This window comes from Coregonus clupeaformis, chromosome 33 (assembly GCF_020615455.1).
Source record: "Coregonus clupeaformis isolate EN_2021a chromosome 33, ASM2061545v1, whole genome shotgun sequence".
NCBI classification, from domain to species: domain Eukaryota; kingdom Metazoa; phylum Chordata; class Actinopteri; order Salmoniformes; family Salmonidae; genus Coregonus; species Coregonus clupeaformis.
In genome coordinates, this window is record NC_059224.1 from 17,086,695 (window position 1) to 17,112,315 (window position 25,621).

Below are 25,621 nucleotides of genomic sequence, written 5' to 3' on the forward strand. Positions count from 1 at the left end.
TCAAACCAGTGCGCCTGGCACCTACTACCATACCCCGTTCAAAGGCACTTAAATATTTTGTCTCAAGGCTTAAAAATCATTATTTAACCTGTCTCCTCCCCTTCATCTACCCTGATTGAACGATTGGTGTTCGCCAAAAGGCATGTGGGAGACTCCCCAAACATATGGAAGAAGGTACTCTGGTCAGATGAGACTAAAATTGAGCTTTTTGGCCATCAAGGAAAACGCTATGTCTGGCACAAACCCAACACCTCTCATCACCCCGAGAACACCATCCCCACAGTGAAGCATGGTGGTGGCAGCATCATGCTGTGGGGATGTTGTTCATCGGCAGGGACTGGGAAACTGGTCAGAATTGAAGGAATGATGGATGGCGCTAAATACAGGGAAATTCTTGAGGGAAACCTGTTTCAGTCTTCCAGAGATTTGAGAATGGGGCGGAGTTTAAGGGGAAACATTTAAATGTCTAGGAAAGGCCTAGTCAAAGCCCAGAACTCAATCCAATTGAGAATCTGTGGTATGACTTAAAGATTGTTGTACACCAGCGGAACCCATCCAACTTGAAGGAGCTGGAGCAGTTTTGCCTTGAAGAATGGGCAAAAATCCCAGTGGTTAGATGTGCCAAGCTTATAGAGACATACCCCAAGAGACTTGCAGCTGTAATTGCTGCAAAAGGTGGCTCTACAAAGTATTGACTTTGGAGGGGTGAATAGTTTTGCACGCTCAAGTGTTCTGTTTTTTTGTCTTATTTCTTGTTTGTTTCACAATAATAAATATTTTGTATCTTCAAAGTGGTAGGCATGTTGTGTAAATGAAATGATACAAACCCCCCCAAAATCTACACTGCTCAAAAAAATTAAGGGAACACTTAAACAACACAATGTAACTCCAAGTCAATCACACTTCTGTGAAATCAAACTGTCCACTTAGGAAGCAACACTGATTGACAATAAATTGCACATGCTGTTGTGCAAATGGAATAGACAACAGGTGGAAATTATAGGCAATTAGCAAGACACCCCCAATAAAGAAGTGGTTCTGCAGGTGGTGACCACAGACCACTTCTCAGTTCCTATGCTTCCTGGCTGATGTTTTGGTCACTTTTGAATGCTGGCGGTGCTTTCACTCTAGTGGTAGCATGGGACGGAGTCTACAACCCACACAAGTGGCTCAGGTAGTGCAGCTCATCCAGGATGGCACATCAATGCGAGCTGTGGCAAGAAGGTTTGCTGTGTCTGTCAGCGTAGTGTCCAGAGCATGGAGGCGCTACCAGGAGACAGGCCAGTACATCAGGAGACGTGGAGGAGGCCGTAGGAGGGCAACAACCCAGCAGCAGGACTGCTACCTCCGCCTTTGTGCAAGGAGGAGCAGGAGGAGCACTGCCAGAGCCCTGCAAAATGACCTCCAGCAGGCCACAAATGTGCATGTGTCTGCTCAAATGGTCAGAAACAGACTCCATGAGGGTGGTATGAGGGCCCGACGTCCACAGGTGGGGGTTGTGCTTACAGCCCAACACCGTGCAGGACGTTTGGCATTTGCCAGAGAACACCAAGATTGGCAAATTCGCCACTGGCGCCCTGTGCTCTTCACAGATGAAAGCAGGTTCACACTGAGCACATGTGACAGACGTGACAGAGTCTGGAGACGCTGTGGAGAACGTTCTGCTGCCTGCAACATCCTCCAGCATGACCGGTTTGGCGGTGGGTCAGTCATGGTGTGGGGTGGCATTTCTTTGGGGGGCCGCAGAGCCCTCCATGTGCTCGCCAGAGGTAGCCTGACTGCAATTAGGTACTGAGATGAGATCCTCAGACCCCTTGTGAGACCATATGCTGGTGCGGTTGGCCCTGGGTTCCTCCTAATGCAAGACAATGCTAGACCTCATGTGGCTGGAGTGTGTCAGCAGTTCCTGCAAGAGGAAGGCATTGATGCTATGGACTGGCCCGCCCGTTCCCCAGACCTGAATCCAATTGAGCACATCTGGGACATCATGTCTCGCTCCATCCACCAACGCCACGTTGCACCACAGACTGTCCAGGAGTTGGCGGATGCTTTAGTCCAGGTCTGGGAGGAGATCCCTCAGGAGACCATCCGCCACCTCATCAGGAGCATGCCCAGGCATTGTAGGGAGGTCATACAGGCACGTGGAGGCCACACACACGACTGAGCCTCATTTTGACTTGTTTTAAGGACTTTACATCAAAGTTGGATCAGCCTGTAGTGTGGTTTTCCACTTTAATTTTGAGGGTGACTCCAAATCCAGACCTCCATGGGTTGATACATTTGATTTCCATTGATAATTTTTGTGTGATTTTGTTGTCAGCACATTCAACTATGTAAAGAAAAAAGTATTTAATAAGATTATTTCATTCATTCAGATCTAGGATGTGTTGTTTAAGTGTTCCCTTTATTTTTTTGAGCAGTGTATTTTAATTCCAGGTTGTAAGGCAACAAAATAGGGAAAATGCCAAGGGGGGTGAATACTTTCGCAAGCCACTGTAGCTTTCACTTGGATTCACATGGTCAGTCTATGTCATGGAAAGAGCAGGTGTTCTTAATGTTTTGTACACCCAGTGTATTTCAGTACACAGACCGGTGTGTATTCTTCTTGAATCGCTAAGTATCACTGCCAGTCAAATGAGGCAGTGAAGAAGAGAAGCAGAGAAGCTAGACAACACTTTGGTCCAACATCAATGACTATCCCTCCCACTCAGCGTCTTTCTGTGTGTGTCATATGGTTGTGTTGAATACAACAAAGACTGACAAACATTTCAATACAGACAGACCATGCTGAGTATCAAACTATTAATGGCTATTCCTTACACTTTGGAATTAGTATGAAAAGCCCAGTGTGTGGACACGCGCGCACACGCACGCACACACACACACACACAAACACACAGACGCACACACACTGCCCTTCTTCACCGTCTGTTGCTCTGTGGGGCTTCAGTGAGCAGAGAGCGGACTCTGGAAGAATCCTTCCTGATTAGCGTATTTAAGATTGTGTGTGTGTGGGCGAGGCATGTCTGCCATGTTCATCAACACAGTCGTCCCCTGCAGGCCTTCTATTAGCCTATCAGCCTGCCTACCAGCTATTACCAACACACACACACACACACACACACACACACACACACACACACACACACACATCACACACACACTTACAGCCAACTCCATGGGAGACATCCAGCTTGTCTAGAATTATGTTGTTCTTTTATCATAACAAGGTTGATCATTGTTTTCTAAACAAAGAGTTGAGGTTTGGTATTTTCAAAACCTGGCTAATGATGGCTTCTGTTAACTGTGATTAGAGACGATATGTAAAGAGAGAGAGAAGCCAGTCAACCAGGCCCACCATGACCAGTTGCTTGCTACTATTTTCTATCTGAGAAGTAAAACAAACCCTTGATAAATGACCTACTTCTCATAACGCTGGCCACAAACACACAGATCAGTAGCGTTGCTCGCTAGCTCATGTTTTTCTATTGCTTTTGTACACTTGTAGCCTACCAGCAACTACCCATAGTTAGCCATGCCAAGCTAGCTCTGTGGTTTATTTCAAGTTGGATATACGTTGGTTGACAAGTAAACTCAAATATCAACTAAAATTGGATGGTGATCTGACATCTTTTCCCAGTGGGTACTCATTCAATGTTTCAGAGGCTAAAATCAGACAACTGTGTTCTCGCCTTTTTTACTTTAATCAGGATATCAAAAATGTGTCAATGAACAGTTTGTGTACTAGATTCACCAGAAACTTGGCAGAGATTCACCAATGCTCTCCACCCACCCACCCACCCAGTCTCTCGTGAGTCCTAGCAGGGTAGAGGCCACATAGCTAGCAGCGCAACACAAATACACAATAAGTTAATACACAAAGGAATTTATTCCAAAGTAACCAGGCTGTCCTAGTTAAAAGGCTCAGTTAAAGATGCCCTTTGATGTTAGTGATGACGTTGGTTTCCCTCTGTGTTTATCCATGGAGGGATCCTCCTCACTGAAGACTACATTAAAGGGATTCCTGATCCTTATGTCGGTGTATGTCTGTGTGTGTGTGTGTGTGTGTGTGTGTGTGTGTGTGTGTGTGTGTGTGTCTGTGTCTGTGTGTGTGAGTGTATGTCTGTGTCTGTGTGTGTGAGTGTATGTCTGTGTATGTCTGTGAGTGTATGTCTGTGTATGTCTGTGAGTGTATGTCTGTGTATGTCTGTGTATGTCTGTGTGTGTCTGTGTGTGTCTGTGTGTGTGTCTGTGTGTGTGTCTGTGTGTGTCTGTGAGTGTCTGTGAGTGTCTGTGAGTGTCTGTGAGTGTCTGTGTGGTACACCCAGTCCTAGATCTGCCATCCCCCAGCTAACTGGCCTGATTGAGTAAGAGAAGGGAAATGTGGGAGGGATGATACGGGGAGGGAGGAAAAACAAAACACACTGACACTCACAGTAGACTAACACACACTCACAGCAGACTATCAGACTTTTGGTCGCCATGACAAAGTTGGTAAATGTGGTGGATCAATGCGGTATCTGGCTGTGGCTTTAGCTCTAATGACTAACACCATGAATTATTTTGCCATAAAGGAGATAGCCCTACTTACGTGTGTGTATGTCAGGGTTTCTGTTAGGAAAATGTGGCGTCGGACATTTGACCGGCAACATTTTAAATTTACCGGACATTTGAGAAATTTACCAGACCCATATGCATCGTGTGTAACCTGATTAGGGCATCCACCCACGGTGCTCAGAATGACAGAAATCACATTTAGATTATGGCCATTCATATTAACAGAACATGCATGTCGAGGATGCAATGATGTGCGGTCCTTTTTACCGAATTCTGATGTGCACTTTGAAAATATTAGAATAACTGACCACACGTACATTTCCTCAGCCAACAAGACCAGTAACGAACATCAAAACCACTAGCCTATGTAAATCTACTATAGTAGAAAGGTTTAGTCTCTGGGACAGTTGTGTGATAATAGATCCCAAATTCACACATCACCTCGCAAAAGTATTCATCCACTTTGGCGTTTTTCCTATTTTGTTGTAATTTAAATGGATTTTTATTTGGATTTCATGTAATGGTCATACACAAAATAGTCAAAATTGGTGAAGTAGAATTAAAAAAATAGCTTGTTTCAAAAAATTCTAAAAAATAAATAAGGGAAAGGTGGTGCGTGCATATGTATTCACCCCCTTTGCTATGAAGCCCCTAAATAAGATCTGGTGCAACCAATTACCTTCAGAAGTCACATAATTAGTTAAAGTCCACCTGTGTGCAATCTAAGTGTCACCCAGAGTCTGCAACACCACTAAGCAAGGGGCACCACCAAGCAAGCGGCACCATGAAGACCAAGGAGCTCTCCAAACAGGGACAGGGACAAAGTTGTGGAGAAGTACAGATCAGGGTTGGGTTATAAAAAAATATCCGAAACTTTGAACATCCCACGGAGCACCATTAAATCCATTATTATAAAATCGAAATAATTTGGCACCACAACAAACCTGCCAGGAGAGGGCCGCCCACCAAAACTCACGGACCAGGCAAGGAGGGCATTAATTAGAGAGGCAACAAAGACACCAAAGATAACCCTGAAGGAGCTGCAAAGCTTCACAGCGGAGATTGGAGTATCTGTCCATAGGACCACTTTAAACCGTACACTCCACAGATTTGGGCTTTACGGAAGAGTGGCCAGAAAAAGCCATTGCTTAAAGAAAAGAATGAGCAAACACGTTTGGTGTTCGCCAAAAGGCATGTGGGAGACTCCCCAAACATATGGAAGACGGTACTCTGGTCAGATGAGCCTAAAATTAAGCTTTCTTTCCATCAAGGAAAACGCTATGTCTGGCACAAACCCAACACCTCTCATCACCCCGAGAACACCATCCCCACAGTGAAGCATGGTGGTGGCAGCATCATGCTGTGGGGATGTTTGTCAACTAATAGTCTTGGAAGGATCCTGCTTGATTCTGTAAGTAGAATTGTTTTAAATTGTAAACTGTGTTGGTTCTGTCTGTCTGTCATAGTTAGTAAGCTACCCAGTCTGCTTAAAAAGCGATTGCTACCCATGCCACTTATTTTGTTCTCTGCAGATTACAACTCAATAGGAGGGGGAGTGGCTACACTTGTCTCTCTAGGTGGTGTGTATATAAGCAAGGCCTGGCTAATTTACTAGCGTGTCAACTAATAGTCTTGTAAGGATCCTGCTTGATTCTATTACAACTCAATAGGAGGGGGAGTGGCTACACTTGTGCTAGGCAATTAGCTTAGTGTTAATTAGCACAACCTCTTTGTTCAGCGGCAGCTGACTGCGGCAGCTGTCCCTGAAACAAAGACAGTTCTGCCAAGTTGTTCTGCGGGAGTTAGTCGAGGGAGTCCCCGCTCTCTCGCTTCCCCAGATGTTTAGTTAATTTCATTCCGATCTATTTTGCATTATTGTAGCCTTTTCTGTAGCCTGTCAACCTCCTGAGTGGCGCAGTGGTCTAAGGCACTGCATCGCAGTGCTAACTGTGCCACTAGAGATCCTGGTTCGAATCCAGGCTCTGTCGCCGCCGGCCGCGACCGGGAGACTCATGGGCGGCGCACAATTGGCCCAGCGTCGTCCAGGGTAGGGGAGGGAATGGCCGGCAGGGATGTAGCTCAGTTGATAGAGCATGGCGTTTGCAACGCCAGGGTTGTGGGTTCGATTCCCACGGGGGGCCAGTATAAAAAAAAAAAAATGTATTCACTAACTGTAAGTCGCTCTGGATAAGAGCGTCTGCTAAATGACGTAAATGTAAATGTAAAATGTGTCTGTCTATCCCTGTTCTCTCCTCTCTGCACAGGCCATACAAACGCTTCACACCGCGTGGCTGCTACCACTCTAATCTGGCGGTCCCTGCGCGCACGACCCACGTGGAGTTCCAGGTCTACGGCAGCCTCTGGAACTGCCGCTCTGCGGCCAACAAGGCAGAGTTCATCTCAGCCTATGCTACCCTCCAGTCTCTCGACTTCTTGGCGCTGACGGAAACATGGATTACCTCAGAAAACACTGCTACTCCTACTGCTCTTTCCTCGTCTGATCATGTGTTCTCGCATACCCCGAGAGCATCTGGTCAGCGCGGCGGTGGCACAGGAATCCTCATCTCTCCCAAGTGGACATTCTCTCTTTTCCCCCTGACCCATCTGTCGATCTCCTCATTTGAATTCCATGCTGTCACAGTCACTAGCCCATTCAAACTTAACATCCTTGTCATTTATCGCCCTCCAGGTTCCCTTGGATAGTTCATCAATGAGCTTGATGCCTTGATAAGTTCCTTTCCTGAGGATGGTTCACCCCTCACAGTTCTGGGAGACTTTAACCTGCCGACGTCTGCCTTTGACTCATTTCTCTCTGCCTCCTTCTTTCCACTCCTTTCCTCTTTTGACCTCACCCTCTCACCGTCCCCCCCCTACTCACAAGGCAGGCAATACGCTTGACCTCATCTTTACTAGATGCTATTCTTCTACTAATCTCACTGCAACTCCCCTCCAAGTCTCCGACCACTACTTTGTATCCTTTTCTCTCTCGCTCTCCTCCAACACTACTCACTCTGCCTCTACTCAGATGGTAATGCGCTGTCGCAACCTTCGCTCTCTCTCTCCCGCTACTCTCTCCTCTTCCATCCTATCATCTCTTCCCTCTGCTAAATCCTTCTCCCTCCGGTCTCCTGATTCTGCCTCCTCGACCCTCCTCTCCTCCCTTTCTGCATCTTTTGACTTTCTATGTCCCCTATCCTCCCGGCCGGCTCGGTCCTCCCCTCCTGCTCCGTGGCTTGACGACTCATTGCAAGCTCACAGAACAGGGTTCCGGGCAGCCGAGCGGAAATGGAGGAAAACTAGACTCCCTGCGGACCTGTCATTCTTCCTCTGTTTCTGCTGCTAAAGTCACTTTCTACCACTCTAAATTTCAAGCCTCTGCCTCTAACCCTAGGAAGCTCTTTGCCACCTTCTCCTCCCTGCTGAATACTCCTCCTACTCCTCCTCCTCCTCCCTCTCTGTGGATGACTTCGTCAACCATTTTGAAAAGAAGGTTGACGACATCCTATCCTCATTTATTAAGTCAAATGATACCGCTGGTCGTGCTCACACTGCCCTACCCTATGCTTTGACTTCTTTCTCCCCTCTCTCTCCAGATAAAATCTTGCGACTTGTGACGGCCGGCCGCCCAACAACCTGCCCGCTTGACCCTATCCCCTCCTCTCTTCTCCAGACCATTTCCGGAGACCTTCTCCCTTACCTCCCCTCGCTCATCAACTCATCCTTGACCGCTGGCTATGTCCCTTCCATCTTCAAGAGGGCGAGAGTTGCACCCCTCCTCAAAAAACCTACACTCGATCCCTCCAATGTCAACAACTACAGACCAGTATCCCTTCTTTATTTTCTCTCCAAAATAGATAGCCAACTCTCCTGCTATCTCTCTCAGAATGACCTTCTTGATCCTAACCAGTCAGGTTTCAAGACTGGTCATTCAACTGAGACTGCTCTTCTCTGTGTCACGGAGGCTCTCCGCACTGCCAAAGCTAACCCTCTCTCCTCTGCTCTTATCCTTCTAGACCTATCTGCTGCCTTTGATACTGTGAACCATCAGATCCTCCTCTCCACGCTCTCCGAGTTGGGCATCTCCGGCGCTGCTCACTCTTGGATTGCGTCCTACTTGACAGGTCGCTACTACCAAGTGGCGTGGCGATAATCTGTCTCCGCACCACGTGCTCTCACCACTGGTGTCCCCCAAGGCTCAGTTCTAGGCCCTCTCCTATTCTCTCTATACACCAAGTCACTTGGCTCTGTCATATCCTAACATGATCTCTCCTATCATTGCTACGCAGAAGACACACAATTAATTTTCTCCTTTCCCCCTTCTGATAACATTCGCAGAGTACGACCCTACCTTACACAGAAAGGCACTTGTCATCTCCCGTCTGGATTACTGCAACTCGCTGTTGGCTGGGCTCCCTGCCTGTGCCATTAAACCCCTGCAACTTATCCAGAACGCTGCAGCCCGTCTGGAGTTCAACCTTCCCAAGTTCTCTCACGTCACCCCGCTTCTCCGCACACTCCACTGGCTTCCAGTTGAAGCTCGCATCTACTACAAAACCATGGTGCTTGCCTACGGAGCTGTGAGGGGAACGGCACCTCCTTACCTTCAGCCTCTGATCAGACCCTACACCCAAACGAGGACACTACGTTCATCCACCTCTGGCCTGCTAGCCCCCCTACCTCTACGGAAGCACAGTTCCCGCTCAGCCCAGTCAAAGCTATTCGCTGCTCTGGAGCTCCCCCACGACGCCAGGACAGCGGAGTCACTGACCACCTTCCGGAGACACTTGAATCCCTCTTTAAGGAATACCTGGAATAGTATAATAGTAATCCTTCTATCCCCCCTTTACTACCACTGTCTTTTGTCTAAACTAACACCTGACTTATTTCACCTGCTAGCACTGACTTGTTTAAAGAAATGTACTTATTGTGATCGAGATGTAGTTGTCCCTGATTGAACTGACTTTGCTCACAGCTGCTTGTTTGAAGAAGTGTACTTACCGTGATCAAGATGTGGTTGTCCCACTGGCTATCCTAAGTTGAATGCACCAATTTGTAAGTCGCTCTGGATAAGAGCGTCTGCTAAATGACTTAAATGTAAATGTTTTTCCATCAGCAGGGACTGGGAAACTGGTCAGAATTGAAGGAATGATGGATGGCGCTAAATACAGGGAAATTCTTGAGGGAAACCTGTTTCAGTCTTCCAGAGATTTGAGACTGGGGCGGAGGTTCACCTTCCAGCAGGACAATGACCCTAAGCATACTGCTAAAGCAACACTCGAGTGGTTTAAGGGGAAACATTTAAATGTCTTGGAAAGGCCTAGTCAAAGCCCAGACCTCAATCCAATTAAGAATCTGTGGTATGACTTAAAGATTGCTGTACACCAGCGGAACCCATCCAACTTGAAGGAGCTGGAGCAATTTTGCCTTGAAAAATGTGCCAAGCTTATAGAGACATACCCCAAGAGACTTGCAGCTGTAATTGCTGCAAAAGGTGGCTCTGGGGGGGGGGGGGGACTTGAGCGTGCATAAATATTTCTTGTTTGTTTCTTTTTTTATTTTGCATCTTCAAAGTAGTAGGCATGTTGTGTAAATCAAATTATACAACCCAAAAAAAAGCATTTTTATTTCAAGGTTGTAAGGCAACAAAATAGGAAAAATGCCAAGGGGTGTGAATACTTTCGCAAGCCACTGTACAACCAGCAGGCCTAGGCTACATAAAAAAAAACAGTTAAAAGGCAAATGAGTCTGATGCAACAGATCAGAACGTTTAGCATAAAATGTTGATAAAATATTATTTCTTCACATTATAAGCACAGCAATACGCACAAGGCAGTAGACTAGGTGTGAGTGTTCATTCTATAATTTAATTAGAGGAAAAACACTGTTGTCAAAAGGGCCCTGCACATGCGAGCGGTTTGATGTGACAGAGATGAAAATATCCGTTAGAAATGCTGAAAGAGAGGGGACATACAGTTGAAGTCGGAAGTTTACATACACTTAGGTCGTTTTTCAACCACTCCACAAATTTCTTGTTAACAAACTATAGTTTTGGCATGTCGGTTAGGACATCTACTTTGTGCATGACAAGTATTTTTTCCAACAATTGTTTACAGACAGATTATTTCACTTATAATTCACTGTATCACAATTCCAGTGGGTCAGAAGTTTACATACACTAAGTTGACTGTGCCTTTAAACAGCTTGAAAAATTCCAGAAAATTAGTTCATGGCTTTTGAAGCTTCTGATAGGCTAATTGACATCATTTGAGTCAATTGGAGGTGTACCTGTGGATGTATTTCAAGGCCTACCTTCAAACTCAGTACCTCTTTGCTTGACACCATGGGAAAATCAAAATAAATATTTTTGGAGAAATGTCCTCTGGTCTGATGAAACAAAAATAGAACTGTTTGGCCATAATGACCATCATTATGTTTGGAGGAAAAAGGGTGTGCCTTGCAAGCCGAAGAACACCATCCCAACCGTGAAGCACGGGGGTGGCAGCATCATGCTGTGGGGGTGCTTTGCTGCAGGAGGGACTGGTGCATTTCACAAAATAGATGGCATCATGAGGAAGGAAAATTATGTGGATATATTGAAGCAACATCTCAAGACATCAGTCAGGAAGTTAAAGCTTGGTCGCAAATGGGTCTTCCAAATGGACAATGACCCCAAGCATACTTCCAAAGTTGTGGCAAAATGGCTTAAGGACAACAAAGTCAAGGTATTGGAGTGGCCATCACAAAGCCCTGACCTCAATCTTATAGAACATTTGTGGGCAGAACTGAAAAAGTGTGTGCGAGCAAGGAGGCCTACAAACCTGACTCAGTTACACCAGCTCTGTCAGAAGGAATGGGCCAAAATTCACCCAACTTATTGTGGGGAGCTTGTGGAAGGCTACCCGAAACGTTTGACCCAAGTTAAACAACTTAAAAGCAATGCTACCAAATACTAATTGAGTGTATGTAAACTTCTGACCCACTGGGAAGGTGATGAAAGAAATAAAAGCTTAAATAAATAATTCTCTCTACTATTATTCTGACATTTCACATTCTTAAAATAAAGTGGTGATCCTAACTGACCTAAGACAGGGAATTTCTACTAGGATTAAATGTCAGGAATTGTGAAGAACTGAGTTTTAATATATTTGGCTAAGGTGTATGTAAACTTCTGACTTCAACTGTAATAGGCTACTTTGAAGCAAGGTAAGAGATGCCTCATAATATGCATTAAAATGTTAAGGTTTCAAACAATTAAGCATTTATTTTCTAAATGCATACTGCCTCCAGCTCACTGCAAAGTGGTGTGTGAGGCACTGATCAAATCAAATCAAAACATATCTTATTTGTCACATACACATGTTTAGCAGATGTTATTGCGGGTGTAGCGAAATGCTTGTGTTTCTAACTCCAACAGTGCAGTATATCTAACAATTCACAACAATACACACAACCTAAAAGTAAAATAATGGAATTAAGGAATATATAAATATTAGATATTAGGATGAGCAATGTCAGAGCGGAATAGACTAAAATAGAATAGAATAGAATACAGTATATACAGTGGCTTGCGAAAGTATTTTTGGGGGGTTTGTTTCATTTCATTTACACAACATGCCTACCACTTTGAAGATCCAAAATATTTGTTCTTGTGAAACAAACAGAAAACTTGAGCATGCATAACTACTCACCCCCCCCCCAAAGTCAATACTTTGTAGAGCCACCTTTCGCAGCAATTACAGCTGCAAGTCTCTTGGGGTATTTACATTTTAGTCATTTAGCAGACGCTCTTATCCAGAGCGACTTACAGGAGCAATTAGGGTTAAGTGCCTTGCTCAAGGGCACAGACAGATTTTTCACCTAGTCGGCTCGAGGATTAGAACCAGCGACCTTTCGGTTACAGGCACAACGCTCTTAACCACTAAGCTACCTTATGTCTCTATAAGCTTGGCACATCTAGCCACTGGGATTTTTGCCCATTCTTCAAGGCAAAATTGCTCCAGCTCCTTCAAGTTGGATGGGTTCCGCTGGTGTACAGCAATCTTTAAGTCATACCACAGATTCTCAATTGGATTGAGGTCTGGGCTTTGACTAGGCCATCCCAAGACATTTGAATGTTTCCCCTTAAACCACTCAAGTGTTGCTTTAGCAGTATGCTTAGAGTCATTGTCCTGCTGGAAGGTGAACCTTCGTCCCAGTCTCAAATCTCTGGAAGACTGAAACAGGTTTCCCTCAAGAATTTCCCTGTATTTAACGCCATCCATCATTCCTTCAATTCTGACCAGTTTCCCAGTCCCTGCCGATTAAAAACATCCCCACAGCATGATGCTGCCACCAACATGCTTCACTGTGGGGATGGTGTTCTTGGGGTGATGAGAGGTGTTGGGTTTGCGCCTGTCACGCCCTGGCTCTGGGGACGCTTGTATGTTGAGCCAGGGTGTGAGTTTTCTTTGTTTATTCTAGTTTTTTTATCTAGCTCTTTCGTTTCTATGTTGGCCAGTGTGGTTCTCAATCAGAGGCAACATGTATCAGCTGTTGCTTGTTGTCTCTGATTGGGAACCATACTTAGGCAGCCAGTTTCCCACAGTGTTTGTGGGATCTTGTTCCTGTATAGGTTTGTGTTTTGCACCTTTGGACGTCACGTATCGATTTGTTGTTTTTGTTCGTGTTCATTCAAATTAATAAAATATGTTCACCTTCCACGCTGCGCCTTGGTCCTCTGTATCCGACGATCGTGACAGAAGATCCCACCAACACTGGACCAAGCAGCGTGTCCAGGAGCCAGCGCCAGAGGTATCGCTAAAGGACATCAACCTCGACTGGGCCTGGCCCACGGGGAGGAGAGACCCCCAGAAATGTTTTAGGGGGGGGCTCACGCCGTGGACGACGGGGCAGCAGGAGGCCGCGATAGAGCGGTCCAGCGGGTTTACAGAGGATGCCGCCAGGTTAAGGGGGCCACTGGTCACAGAGGAGAGGGAAAGTGTAGAGGCACGGCGAGAGGTACTGGGGTGTGTTACCAGTCCGGTCCGGCCCGTTCCTGATCCCTGCGTAGGGCCAGTGGTGTGTGTCCCCAGTACGGTCCAGCCTGTTCCTCGCATCGAGCCAGTGGTGCGCTTTGCCAGTCCGGTTCGGTCCGTTCTTGCTCCCCGCACCAAGTCAGTGGAGCGCTTCGTCAGCCCGGTCCGGTCCGCTCCTGTTCCCCGCACCAAGTCAGTGGTGCGCTTCGTCAGCCCGGTCCGGCCCGTTCCTGCTCCCCACGCCAAGCCAGTGGTGTGCGTCGTCAGCCCGGTCCGTTCCTGCTCCCCACGCCAAGCCAGTGGTGTGCGTCGTCAGTCCGGCACAGCCCGTGCCTGTTCCACCGGTGCCTGGTCCGGCACCGGTCAGCTGCTCCACGCCGGAGCTAGAGCAATCCGCTCCACCAGTGTTCAGTCCAGCTCCGGCCAGCAGGGCCAGACCGGACCAGGGGTACTTTGGGGGGTTAGAGAGGGAGTGGGGATCATGCCCGGAGCCGGATCCGCCGCCAAGGCAGAGTGCCCACCCGGTCCCTCCCCTGTGGTGTTTGGTTGGCGCGGTCGGAGTCCGCGCCTTTGGGGGGGGGGAGGGTACTGTCACGCCCTGGCTCTGGGGACGCTTGTATGTTGAGCCAGGGTGTGAGTTTTCTTTGTTTATTCTAGTTTTTTATCTAGCTCTTTCGTTTCTATGTTGGCCAGTGTGGTTCTCAATCAGAGGCAAAGTGTATCAGCTGTTGCTTGTTGTCTCTGATTGGGAACCATACTTAGGCAGCCAGTTTCCCACAGTGTTTGTGGGATCTTGTTCCTGTATAGGTTTGTGTTTTGCACCTTTGGACGTCACGTATCGATTTGTTGTTTTTGTTCGTGTTATCATTCAAATTAATAAAATATGTTCACCTTCCACGCTGCGCCTTGGTCCTCTGTATCCGGCGATCGTGACAGCGCCAGACATAGCGTTTTCCTTGATGGCCAAATGCTCAATTTTAGTCTCATCTGACCAGAGTACCTTCTTCCATATGTTTGGGGAGTCTCCCACATGCCTTTTGGCGAACACCAAACGTATTTGCTTATTTTTTTCTTTAAGCAATGGCTTTTTTCTGGCCACTCTTCTGTAAAGCCCAGCTCTGTGGAGTGTACGGCTTAAAGTGGTCCTATGGACAGATACTCCAATCTCCGCTGTAGAGCTTTGCAGCTCCTTCAGGTTTATCTTTGGTGTCTTTGTTGCCTCTCTGATTAATGGCCTCCTTGAGTTTTAGTGGGCGGCCCTCTCTTGGCAGGTTTGTTGTGGTGCCATATTCTTTCCATTTTTTAATAATGGATTTAATGGTGCTCCGTGGGATGTTCAAAGTTTCGGATATTTTTGTATAACCCAACCCTGATCTGTACTTCTCCACAACTTTGTTCCTGACCTGTTTGGAGAGCTCCTTGGTCTTCATGGTGCCGCTTGCTTGGTGGTGCCCCTTGCTTAGTGGTGTTGCAGACTCTGGGGCTTTTCAGAACAGATGTATATATACTGAGATCATGTGACACTTAGATTGCACACAGGTGGACTTTATTTAACTAATTATGTGACTTCTGAAGGTAATTGGTTTCACCAGATCTTATTTAGGGGCTTCATAGCAAAGGGGGTGAATACATATGCATGCACCAACATATTCAAATAATGATTGACATTTTCTTTCAGAAAAAATGTTATTTTTATGAATTTATTCATACTATTTCATCCTTCCATGAGATCCTGACTCCCGACACATTCATTACTAAGGGGCAGCTGGACATTGAATGTCAATATTGAAACAATGTTGCAAATGTCGGAGAGACAGACAAATCTCCGCTGTTGAAAACCAAATGCTAGTCTAAAAGAAATGGGAGATAATGTCTAGATGCTTTTTATTGTGTAGATCAAATTCATAAATTGCCTGGCTGGGCTGATGAGACAGTGGATTGCGCAGTGAGATGGAACAGAGTAAATAGGCATTTCAACGTCATAGCTTTAGCCAGTGGTGACTTGTGGAATAGACACCGGCTGGAATGCGGTTTTAACCAATCAGCATTCAGGATTAGACTCACCCGTTGTATAATGTAATATAATGATTAATGTCAAGTTGGTTGGAGGACAAGTTGGCACTCAGTGTTTGCCAAACTGTTGGTAGTTTGAGTTTGTTTCTTACCTCGTCAAACCTGTCGAATGAGGCTCCTTCCTGCATGAAGCCAGGCAGGTGCTTCTGCCAGTTAAACTCATAGGACTTAGTCATGGCTGCTCACACCTGGGGGGGGGGGAGACAGAGAGACAGAGAGAGAGAGCAGGAGAGGGAGAGTGTTAAGACATTTTGGCCATATGTGCAGCACCAAATAGCGTTTCTATGTAGTCCTGGGAAAAACAAGACGTAGTCATAAACAGTCCATCACAGACACACACTGTTACCACTGAGTATGCACACATATTGTTTTAGGTCAGAAAGAATGACGCCACCTGTCACAGAAATAGCCAAGGATTACGTCAAACCTGAACGTGTCAGGCTGTGTGTGAGTGAGAGAGTGTGTGTGTGCGGTGAGATACTGAGACAAAGAATAGACCTGCAAGTGAACTTGTCATGTGATTTAATTTACTTGTCCCTGGGGGCCTCGCCCTCTCTCAGTTGTGTGTATGTGTGTGTGTGTGTGTGTGTGTGTGTGTGCAGTGTTGCCCTCTAACACATTGAACTCTTCCCATTTATGAATGAACATTTTGTAACATGTCTTATCACTGCATCAGTAAGGAGGGTTATATCTGGATCAGACAGCAGACTGACTGTCAACTATGTTTTCCCAGAAGGGCTTTATGTAGGATATGTAATGTGTCTCAATACAAGTGTGTGCATGTTGAGTGTATTTCCATGAGAAGTGCTGTGTGCTTAGAAAAGGATACAGTTGATGTGAGTAATGACTGTGTGTGTGTGTGTGCGTGTAGACGCCACAGTACAGATACAGATCACAGAATAATGGCAGTCTGTTTTTCTCTCTAGTAGGGAAAGAGGGAAGGAAGCCGGATGTTGATGAGAGAGAGGGATGAGAAAGAAAGGGAGAGTGACACAGAACGAGGGAGATGAGAGAAGGAAGGGAGAGACAGAGAGAGCCAGCTGAGCATGACAGAATTTGGGAGAGGCGAGTGGCTCTGTGTGTGTGTGTGTGTGTGTGTGTGTGTGTGTGTGTGTGTGTGCCATTTGAGTGTGTGCGCATGCCTGTGTGTTCTGTGTTTGATGTCAGGTACACAGATCAGAGACCATAGCAACACACTGTGCATCAAAACACCCTCTACCTCTTCCGAAATACTGCAACACGAGTTTGATTCAATTGCCAAACTGTACACGGGGTGTTTCTCAAAATGATTACTACCGTACTCCGAGCATGCAAATTGGAGCACGGGAGGGTCGGAGTATGAGTCCAAATCAAAGTATGCGAAATGGAGCACGGAGGGCACTTCTCGAATGCGTACTCCGTTTGTACATATTTTTAAGCATGCATTGATGCAAGCTTCAACGGAACGTACGCACAGAAATATGACGCAACCATGTAAAAAATTACGCAACATTTATTGAAATCAATGGCGGCCATTATTTGAGCTGAAGCGAGAGAAAATATACTCTGACTTCGGAATGAAATGTTGCCTATTGACATCTCATATGTTGCCTGACTACAATATTTTATCTTGACACGTTAATAAATATTTGCAGTGTACATTTGTGCATGTTTATCTACCTACAATACCCACTGTAGTGTGAGTAGATTGCAAGCCCATAGTAAGTCAATAGGGCTAACTGGCTAGATACTACTGTTAGCTAGCCAGATAGCCACAAAGTATTGTTAGCTAGCTATCTACCCACGAAGAATTGACATCTACCTTGCATAACATTAGTTTTAGGCCATTTTTGCCTGTTAAACTATCTGGTTAGCTACATAATTACGTTTCACATATAGCTAGCTGATAGTTGTGAAGTAAAACGTTTGCTTTGTGTATATCTTGTTTCTTCTCTATTGCCATTTCCTGGCTGGAAGAAGGTTCCGTGAATGGGTAAGTCAATAGGGCTAACTGGCTATCTAGCTAGCCATGAAGAATTGGTAGCTAGCTACCCATGAAAATTGTCCATCTACCTTGCATACTGTACCTCCAGTTTTAGTTCATTTTTGCCTGTTTAACTAGCTGGCTAGCTAGATTATTATGATTCACATATAGCTAGCTGATAATTATGAAGTAAAATGTTTGCTTTGTGTATATCTTGTTTTGTCTCTATTGTTGACATTGTCCTGACTGGAAGAAGGTTCAGTGAATGTGGAGGTGCAGCGTGAGGTAATAGAGTAGGGGGAGTTTGAGTGCTTCTCAAATGTAATGTTTTATGCATTCTCCACAGTCGTCCTCACAAGAACGTAGTAGGTGTGTGGTAGTGGGTGGTAGGTAGTAGGTGTGTGGTAGTAGTTGTGGTAGTAGGATGTAGATAGTAGGTGTGTGGTAGTAGGTAGTAGTTGTGTGGTAGTAGGTAGTAGGTGTGTGTGGTAGTAGGTGGTAGGTAGTAGGTGTGTGGTAGTAAGTAGTAGGTGTGTGGTAGTAGGTAGTTGGTGTGAGGTAGTGGGTGTGTGCAGTAGCCAACAGCATACCACCCTGCATCCCACCGCTGGCTTGCCTCTGAAGCTAAGCAGGGTTGGTCTTGGTCAGTCCCTGGATGGGAGACCAGATGCTGCTGGAAGTGGTGTGGGGACATTTCCCTGTGTAGGGAGCGGTCTTTTGGACAGGACATTAAACGGGTGTCCTGACACTCTGTGGTTACTGAAAATCACATGGCACTTATTGTAAGAGTAGGGGTGTTAACACTGGTGTCCTGGCTAAATTCTCTATCTGGCCACCTAATCATCCCCAGATTCCAATTGGCTCATTCCTCTCCCCTGTAACTATTCCCCAGGTCATTGCTATAAATGAGAATGTGTTCTCAGTCAACATACCTGGTAAAATGAACGTAGGTGTATGTTCTTATTATACATTTTCTTTCAACCAATCATCAGTCATTTGTGTCAGTGCAGTACATGTTGAGTGCCCTTCTCTATAAGCACGCTGAAAATCTGTATTTGGTCAAACACAATTTCTTCCAACAGTTTGCTAAGAGCTGGCAGCAAGCTGATAGGTCTGCTGTTAGAACCAGTAAAGGCTGCTTTAACACTCTTGGGAAGCGGAATTACTTTGGCTTCCCTCCAGGCCTGAGGACAAAGAATTTCCTTTAGGCTCAGATGAAAGATATGACAGATAGGAGTGGCTATAGAGTCAGCTACCATCCTCAGTAGCTAAGTTGTCATCTAAGCCACCTGTCACAGAAACAGCCAAGGATTACGTCAAACCTGAACGTGTCAGGCTGTGTGTGAGTGTGAGAGTGTGTGTGTGCGGTGAGATACTGAGACAAAGAGTTTCCATCTAAGTTGTCAATGCCAGGAGGTTTGTCATTATTGATCGATAAAAATAATCTTTCCACCTCTCCCACACTAACTTTACAAAATTCAAACTCGCAATGCTTTTCTTTCATTCTTTGTTTTTTTATGCATGAATACGATGGCTCACTGTTCGTTGTTGGCATTTCCTGCCTAAGTTTTCCCACTTTGCCAATGAAGTAATCATTAAAATAATTGGCAACATCAAATGGTTTTGTGATGAATAAGCCATCTGATTCGATGAAAGATGTAGTTGAATTTGTCTTTCTGCCCATAATTTCATTTAAAGTACTCCAGTTTTTTTCCATCATTCTTTATGTCATTGATCTTGGCTTCATAATACAGTTTCTTCTTCTTTTTGTTAAGTTTAGACACACAATTTCTCAATTTGCAGTAAGTCAGCCAGTCAGATGTGCAGCCAGACTTATTATCCACTCCTTTTGCCCCATCTCTTTCAACCAAACTGTTTTTCAATTCCTCATCAATCCATGGAGCCTTAACAGTTCTAACAGTCCATTTCTTAACAGGTGCATGTTTATCAATAATTGGAAGAATAAATTTCATAAATTCATAAAGTGCAGCATCTGGATGCTCCTTATTAATCACATCAGACCAACAAATATTTTTAACATCATCCACTTAAGAGTCACAGCAAAACCTTTTGTATGATCTCTTATACACTATTTTAGGCCCAGCTTTTGGAACTTTAGCTTTCCTGGATATAGTCTCTATATTGTGATCACTTCATCCAATGGGTACGGATACAGCTTTAGAACAAAGTTCTACAGTATTAGTAAAAATGTGATTGATACATGTGGATAATCTTGTTCCTGTAGTGTTTGTAAACACCCTGGTAGGTTGATTAATAACCTGAACCAGATTACTGGAACTGGTTACAGTGAGAACAGAGTGCCCTGGCAGTGCCAACCCCTGGCGACCCCTGCTTGGTGAACTCTTGACAGTGAGATAATTATGTTAGATAACTCTGTGTCCCCCAGGCTGGGGGCTCCCCTGTTGCTAGGCATAGTCTAATATGGCTGCTAGGGTAACACCCATCGGAACACTCCCTCACCTCATAAACCCAGTGCCTTGTGAGGAGCCAATTGGGGCGCTGCAGCACTGGGGTGGCAGGAGGACATGGAAACACGGGCCTGTTCTGACTAGGAGGGAATAACCAAAGGTATCCTAGAGGTTAGAGAGGCTGGCCCATGGATGGCACAGGGATGGCACGAGGACGGCAGCGGGGACACCTCACTCCAGCCTGACCTAACTAGTGAGGAGCGCTCCCACACAGAGGTGGCACGGGGACATGAGGTCAGGGACACCTCATACCTGCCAGACCTAACTGGTGAGGAGCACTCCCACACAGAGGTGGCACGGATAAAGTGCCTACATAGAGGTTGCACAGGTACAGCTGCCACACAGGGGTGGCAATGGGGCATTAGGAAGGGGACACCTCACACCTGCCAGACCTGACAGAGGGAGAATAACATAGTTAACGCCTTCAAACTGTTCAGGAGACACAACGTGAAGACAGCACTCTTCAATCAGATGTTCTGAGTCTGACCAAGGTCATCACTGACCGAAAGCTTAGCAAATCTAACCACTCACATTCCATCTGATTGAGGTATGTGGAGATTCTCCTTTTTCACTCTGATATTTTCTTCTGCACCTTTACTTAGCCTAATGGTCAGTTTGCAGCAAGTCACAAGGTGAGGACACAAGGTACCAGAAAACGATGACAGGGTATTTTATAATCATAAAGCATTCGGTGGCATCTTAGGAAACTGCAAAACGAATCAAGGTGGTGGTGACCCCCTGGAATAGAAGACGGGAATAGAAGAGACAAGGCCATGAAGAACAGAAGGAATAGAAAGAACACAAAGAGCCTTTTGGATGAGATTGAAAGTAAAAACTGTTGTCTACTATGGAGGATAAAAGCCTTGAGTTTAGCTCTAACCAGCTCCTGACAGTCCCAATCCATCACTGGAGGTGTTGGTATAATTACAACCAGACCGGGGTTCAAATACTATTTGACATCATTTCAGCTGGGCTTGATTGAGCTTGCCAGTATGACAGTCGCACAAGTATTTTAAAGATTTTAAATAGTATTTGAACCCAGGTCTGATTCCAACATTCCTGTCCTCACCACAATGAGAACTGTGACCCCTCCTGACCCTGATCCTTAACCCTCTAATAATCCCCTGACCCTAGTGTCTTTATGCACAGTAGATCTATTCTATTTGAAGCGTTATTGCTTTGTGTTGACGTCTGCTAGTCCCAATAACCCTATTGGTACACTTCAGGCCTCATTCCTAAGGTTCCGTTTACACAGGCAGCCCAATTCTGATCCTTTCCCACTAACAATAAAACCTGATCCATTAAATCAATCCAATAAAAACCAATATACAAAGCAATAACTCAAGTCTATAAGAATAACTAATGTCAATAACTTTTCACAGCCTGTCAGTTGACAAACCTATAGACATGATTGGATGATTGAAATGGCATGGTCAAACAACAATGTGTGGTAGAAAATCAACAAGAGGTCATGGTACAGTCAAGAGCAACAATCAGCTTGGAGTCGAAACCTTGGTGCTCAAGGGCAGGGCAACCCCAAACAGCACTAAATCAATCAACAGATATTACCTATTAATACCTACATTCACCACTTATCAACAGTAACTGCTGGTTAAATCATCAGAAGCCTACATGGTCACAAAATTGCCCTTTCCACACTACTGAGCCAAGCTGAGCGAAGAAATACTGCACTGGCCTGGTTATACATCCAACATAGTGACTGGAACCATGTTCTAAAGGACAATGTTATAATACTTCAAATGGCTATAATATGGCAGTACCCAAATACCAAGACAAGAGCAGCCTTAGCCTCTGAACAGTCGGTAAAGAAAAGCTAGGCAAATAGAGGATTATTTTCTTTGAAAGGAGTTTGCAGTTTATCGGGTAACATCTTCCTTAAGGTGACCCATTTTAACCTTGGGAAATGTTTTATTAATAAGATATTAGTATAGTGTGATAGTCTATCCTATTTTAGACATATGTATGCAAAAATACTGAATGCCATTAACTGCCAGCTACTACCGCTCCAAGCTGGATGAGACTGTCTTAGATCGGAATCAATAAAGCAGATCGAACAACACTCATAGACTTTCAAAAACACGTTGTACATCACGGAGATACAGTGAGGGAAAAAAGTATTTGATTTGTTGTACGTTTGCCCACTGACAAAGACATGATCAGTCTATAATTTTAATGGTAGGTTTATTTGAACAGTGAGAGACAGAATAACAACAAAAAATTCCAGAAAAACGCATGTCAAACATTTTATAAATTGATTTGCATTTTAATGAGGGAAATAAGTATTTGACCCCTCTGCAAAACATGACTTCGTACTTGGTGGCAAAACCCTTGTTGGCAATCACAGTGGTCAGACGTTTCTTGTAGTTGGCCACCAGGTTTGCACACATCTCAGGAGGGATTTTGTCCCACTCCTCTTTGCAGATCTTCTCCAAGTCATTAAGGTTTCGAGCCTGACGTTTGGCAACTCGAACCTTCAGCTCCCTCCACAGATTTTCCAAGGGATTAAGGTCTGGAGACTGGCTAGGCCACTCCAGGACCTTAATGTGCTTCTTCTTGAGCCACTCCTTTGTTGCCTTGGCCGTGTGTTTTGGGTCATTGTCATGCTGGAATACCCTTCCACGACCCATTTTCAATGCCCTGGCTGAGGGAAGGAGGTTTCTCACCCAAGATTTGACGGTGCATGGCCCCGTCCATCGTCCCTTTGATGCGGTGAAGTTGTCCTGTCCCCTTAGCAGAAAAACACCCCCAAAGCATAATGTTTCCACCTCCATGTTTGACGGTGGGGATGGTGTTCTTGGGGTCATAGGCAGCAATCCTCCTCCTCCAAACACGGTGAGTTGAGTTGATGCCAAAGAGCTCAATTTTGGTCTCACACTTTCACCCAGTTCTCCTCTGAATCATTCAGATGTTCATTGGCAAACTTAAGACGGCCCTGTATATGTGCTTTCTTGAGCAGGGGGACCTTGCGGGCGCTGCAGGATTTCAGTCCTTCACGGCGTAGTGTGTTACCAATTGTTTTCTTGGTGACGATGGTCCCAGCTGCCTTGAGATCATTGACAAGATCCTCCCGTGTAGTTCTGGGCTGATTCCTCACCGTTCTCATGATCATTGCAACTCCACGAGGTGAGATCTTGCATGGAGCCCCAGGCCGATGGAGATTGACAGTCTTTTGTGTTTCTTCCATTTGCGAATAATCGCACCAACTGTTGTCACCTTCTCACCAAGCCGCTTGGCGATGGTCTTGTAGCCCATTCCAGCCTTGTGTAGGTCTACAATCTTGTCTCTGACATCCTTGGAGAGATCTTTGGTCTAGGCCATGGTGGAGAGTTTGTAATCTGATTGATTGATTGCTTCTGTGGACAGGTGTCTTTTATACAGGTAACAAACTGAGATTAGGAGCACTCCCTTTAAGAGTGTGCTCCTAATCTCAGCTCGTTACCTGGGAGCCAGAAATCTTTCTGATTGAGAGGGGGTCAAATACTTATTTCCCACATTAAAATGCAAATAAATTTGTAACATTTTTTACATGCGTTTTTCTGGATTTTTTTGTTGTTATTCTGTCTCTCACTATTCAAATAAACCTACCATTGAAATTATAGACTGATCATTTCTTTGTCAGTGGGCAAACGTACAAAATCAGCAGGGGATCAAATACTTTTTTCCCTCACTGTACAGAGACAGAGAGACAGAGAAACAGAGAGAGAGAGAGAGAGACAAAGAGAAAGACAGAGCGACAAAGGTAAATATGTTGATGTGGGCCTTTGGGCCTGCAATAGTCCCCATCTCCCTCTCTGCATGAATAGCTTACTCAACCCATTGGAGAGCAGAGAGAGGCAGAGAGAATACTTTTGTTAATGTTAATAATAGAGCTGCTAGTCAGTCTGATAGAAGCTCAACTTAGAGAGAGCAGATCACAGTCCTAAAGACTGGCTGATCACAGGGCTTTCACTGTGGATAACCTAACACAGTACATAATGCTGCTTTCTCCCATCTACACAACCACAGATAGGACTTTTCCTTATGATACAGTACCTTTTCCATGCTCTCTAGAGAATCTTGCTAAAGATACGTTTTCTTTCAGTGATTAGAGAAGCAGATATCAAGGGATCCCATACCACAGCACTTCCCCATCCTGACATCCTCTCAACAGCATACAGATAACACTGGTGCATCCCAAATGGCACCCTATTCCCTATATAGTCGACTACTTACATTATATGACAGGCCACTATATAGGCAATTTTTCTCTACGCCCTATGGCAAAATGAGTAGAATTATCTTCGCTGTCACGAGGGGGGGCGTAAAATGTTTTACTCACAAGGTGGTAGGGCTGAGCGATGTGACCAAAATATCATATCACGGTATTTAAAAAAAGATTAGACGGTATGATGGTATTTGACAGTATGTTTTTTAATAATAAAAGTTCTAAATTTGCTTTATGAGTAGTGCGTGACCCTAGGGTGGCAACACATACAGTTGAAGTCTGAAGTTTACATACACCTTAGCCAAATACATTTAAACTCAGTTTTTCACAATTCCTGACATTTAATCCTAGTAGAAATTCCCTGTTTTAGGTCAGTTAGGATCACCACTTTATTTTAAGAATGTGAAATGTCAGAATAATAGAAGAGAGAATGATTTATTTCAGCTATTATTTCTTTCATCACATTCCCAGTGGGTCAGAAGTTTACATACACTCAATTAGTATTTGGTAGCATTGCCTTTCAATTGTTTAACTTGGGTCAAACGTTTCGGGTAGCCTTCCACAAGCTTCCCACAATAAGTTGGGTGAATTTTGGCCCATTCCTCCTGACAGAGCTGGTGTAACTGAGTCAGGTTTGTAGGCCTCCTTGCTCGCACACGCTTTTTCAGTTCTGCCCACAAATGTTCTATAGGATTGAGGTCAGGGCTTTGTGATGGCCACTCCAATACCTTGACTTTGTTGTCCTTAAGCCATTTTGCCACAACTTTGGAAGTATGCTTGGGGTCATTGTCCATTTGGAAGACCCATTTGCGACCAAGCTTTAACTTCCTGACTGATGTCTTGAGATGTTGCTTCAATATATCCACATAATATTCCTTCCTTATGATGCCATCTAATTTGTGAAGTGCACCAGTCCCTCCTGCAGCAAAGCACCCCCACAGCATACTTTTTATTTTTTTATTTTTTTATTTAACCTTTATTTAACCAGGTAAGCCAGTTGAGAACAAGTTCTCATTTACAACTGCGACCTGGCCAAGATAAAGCAAAGCAGTGCGATAAAAACAACAACACAGAGTTACATATGGGGTAAAACAAAACATAAAGTCAAAAATACAACAGAAAATATATATACAGTGTGTGCAAATGTAGCAAGTTATGGAGGTAAGGCAATAAATAGGCCATAGTGCAAAATAATTACAATTAGTATTAACACTGGAATGATAGATGTGCAAGAGATGATGTGCAAATAGAGATACTGGGAAACTGCAAATGAGCAAAATAAATAACAATATGGGGATGA

General features: G+C 44.9%; 1 protein-coding gene across 4 annotated transcripts in view; it reads right to left on the bottom strand.

The window, feature by feature from the left end:
• LOC121548687 (1-phosphatidylinositol 4,5-bisphosphate phosphodiesterase beta-4-like) overlaps positions 1–25,621 on the bottom strand; it is a 145,250-nt gene that overhangs the window by 76,513 nt on the left and 43,116 nt on the right. For all 4 annotated transcript variants that reach the window (XM_045210176.1, XM_045210178.1, XM_045210177.1 and 1 more), the window contains exon 4: positions 15,737–15,832. In XM_045210176.1, coding sequence (XP_045066111.1) covers positions 15,737–15,820 — 84 coding nt within the window. In that variant the 5' untranslated portion in view covers positions 15,821–15,832. The remainder of the gene's footprint in view (positions 1–15,736; positions 15,833–25,621) is intronic.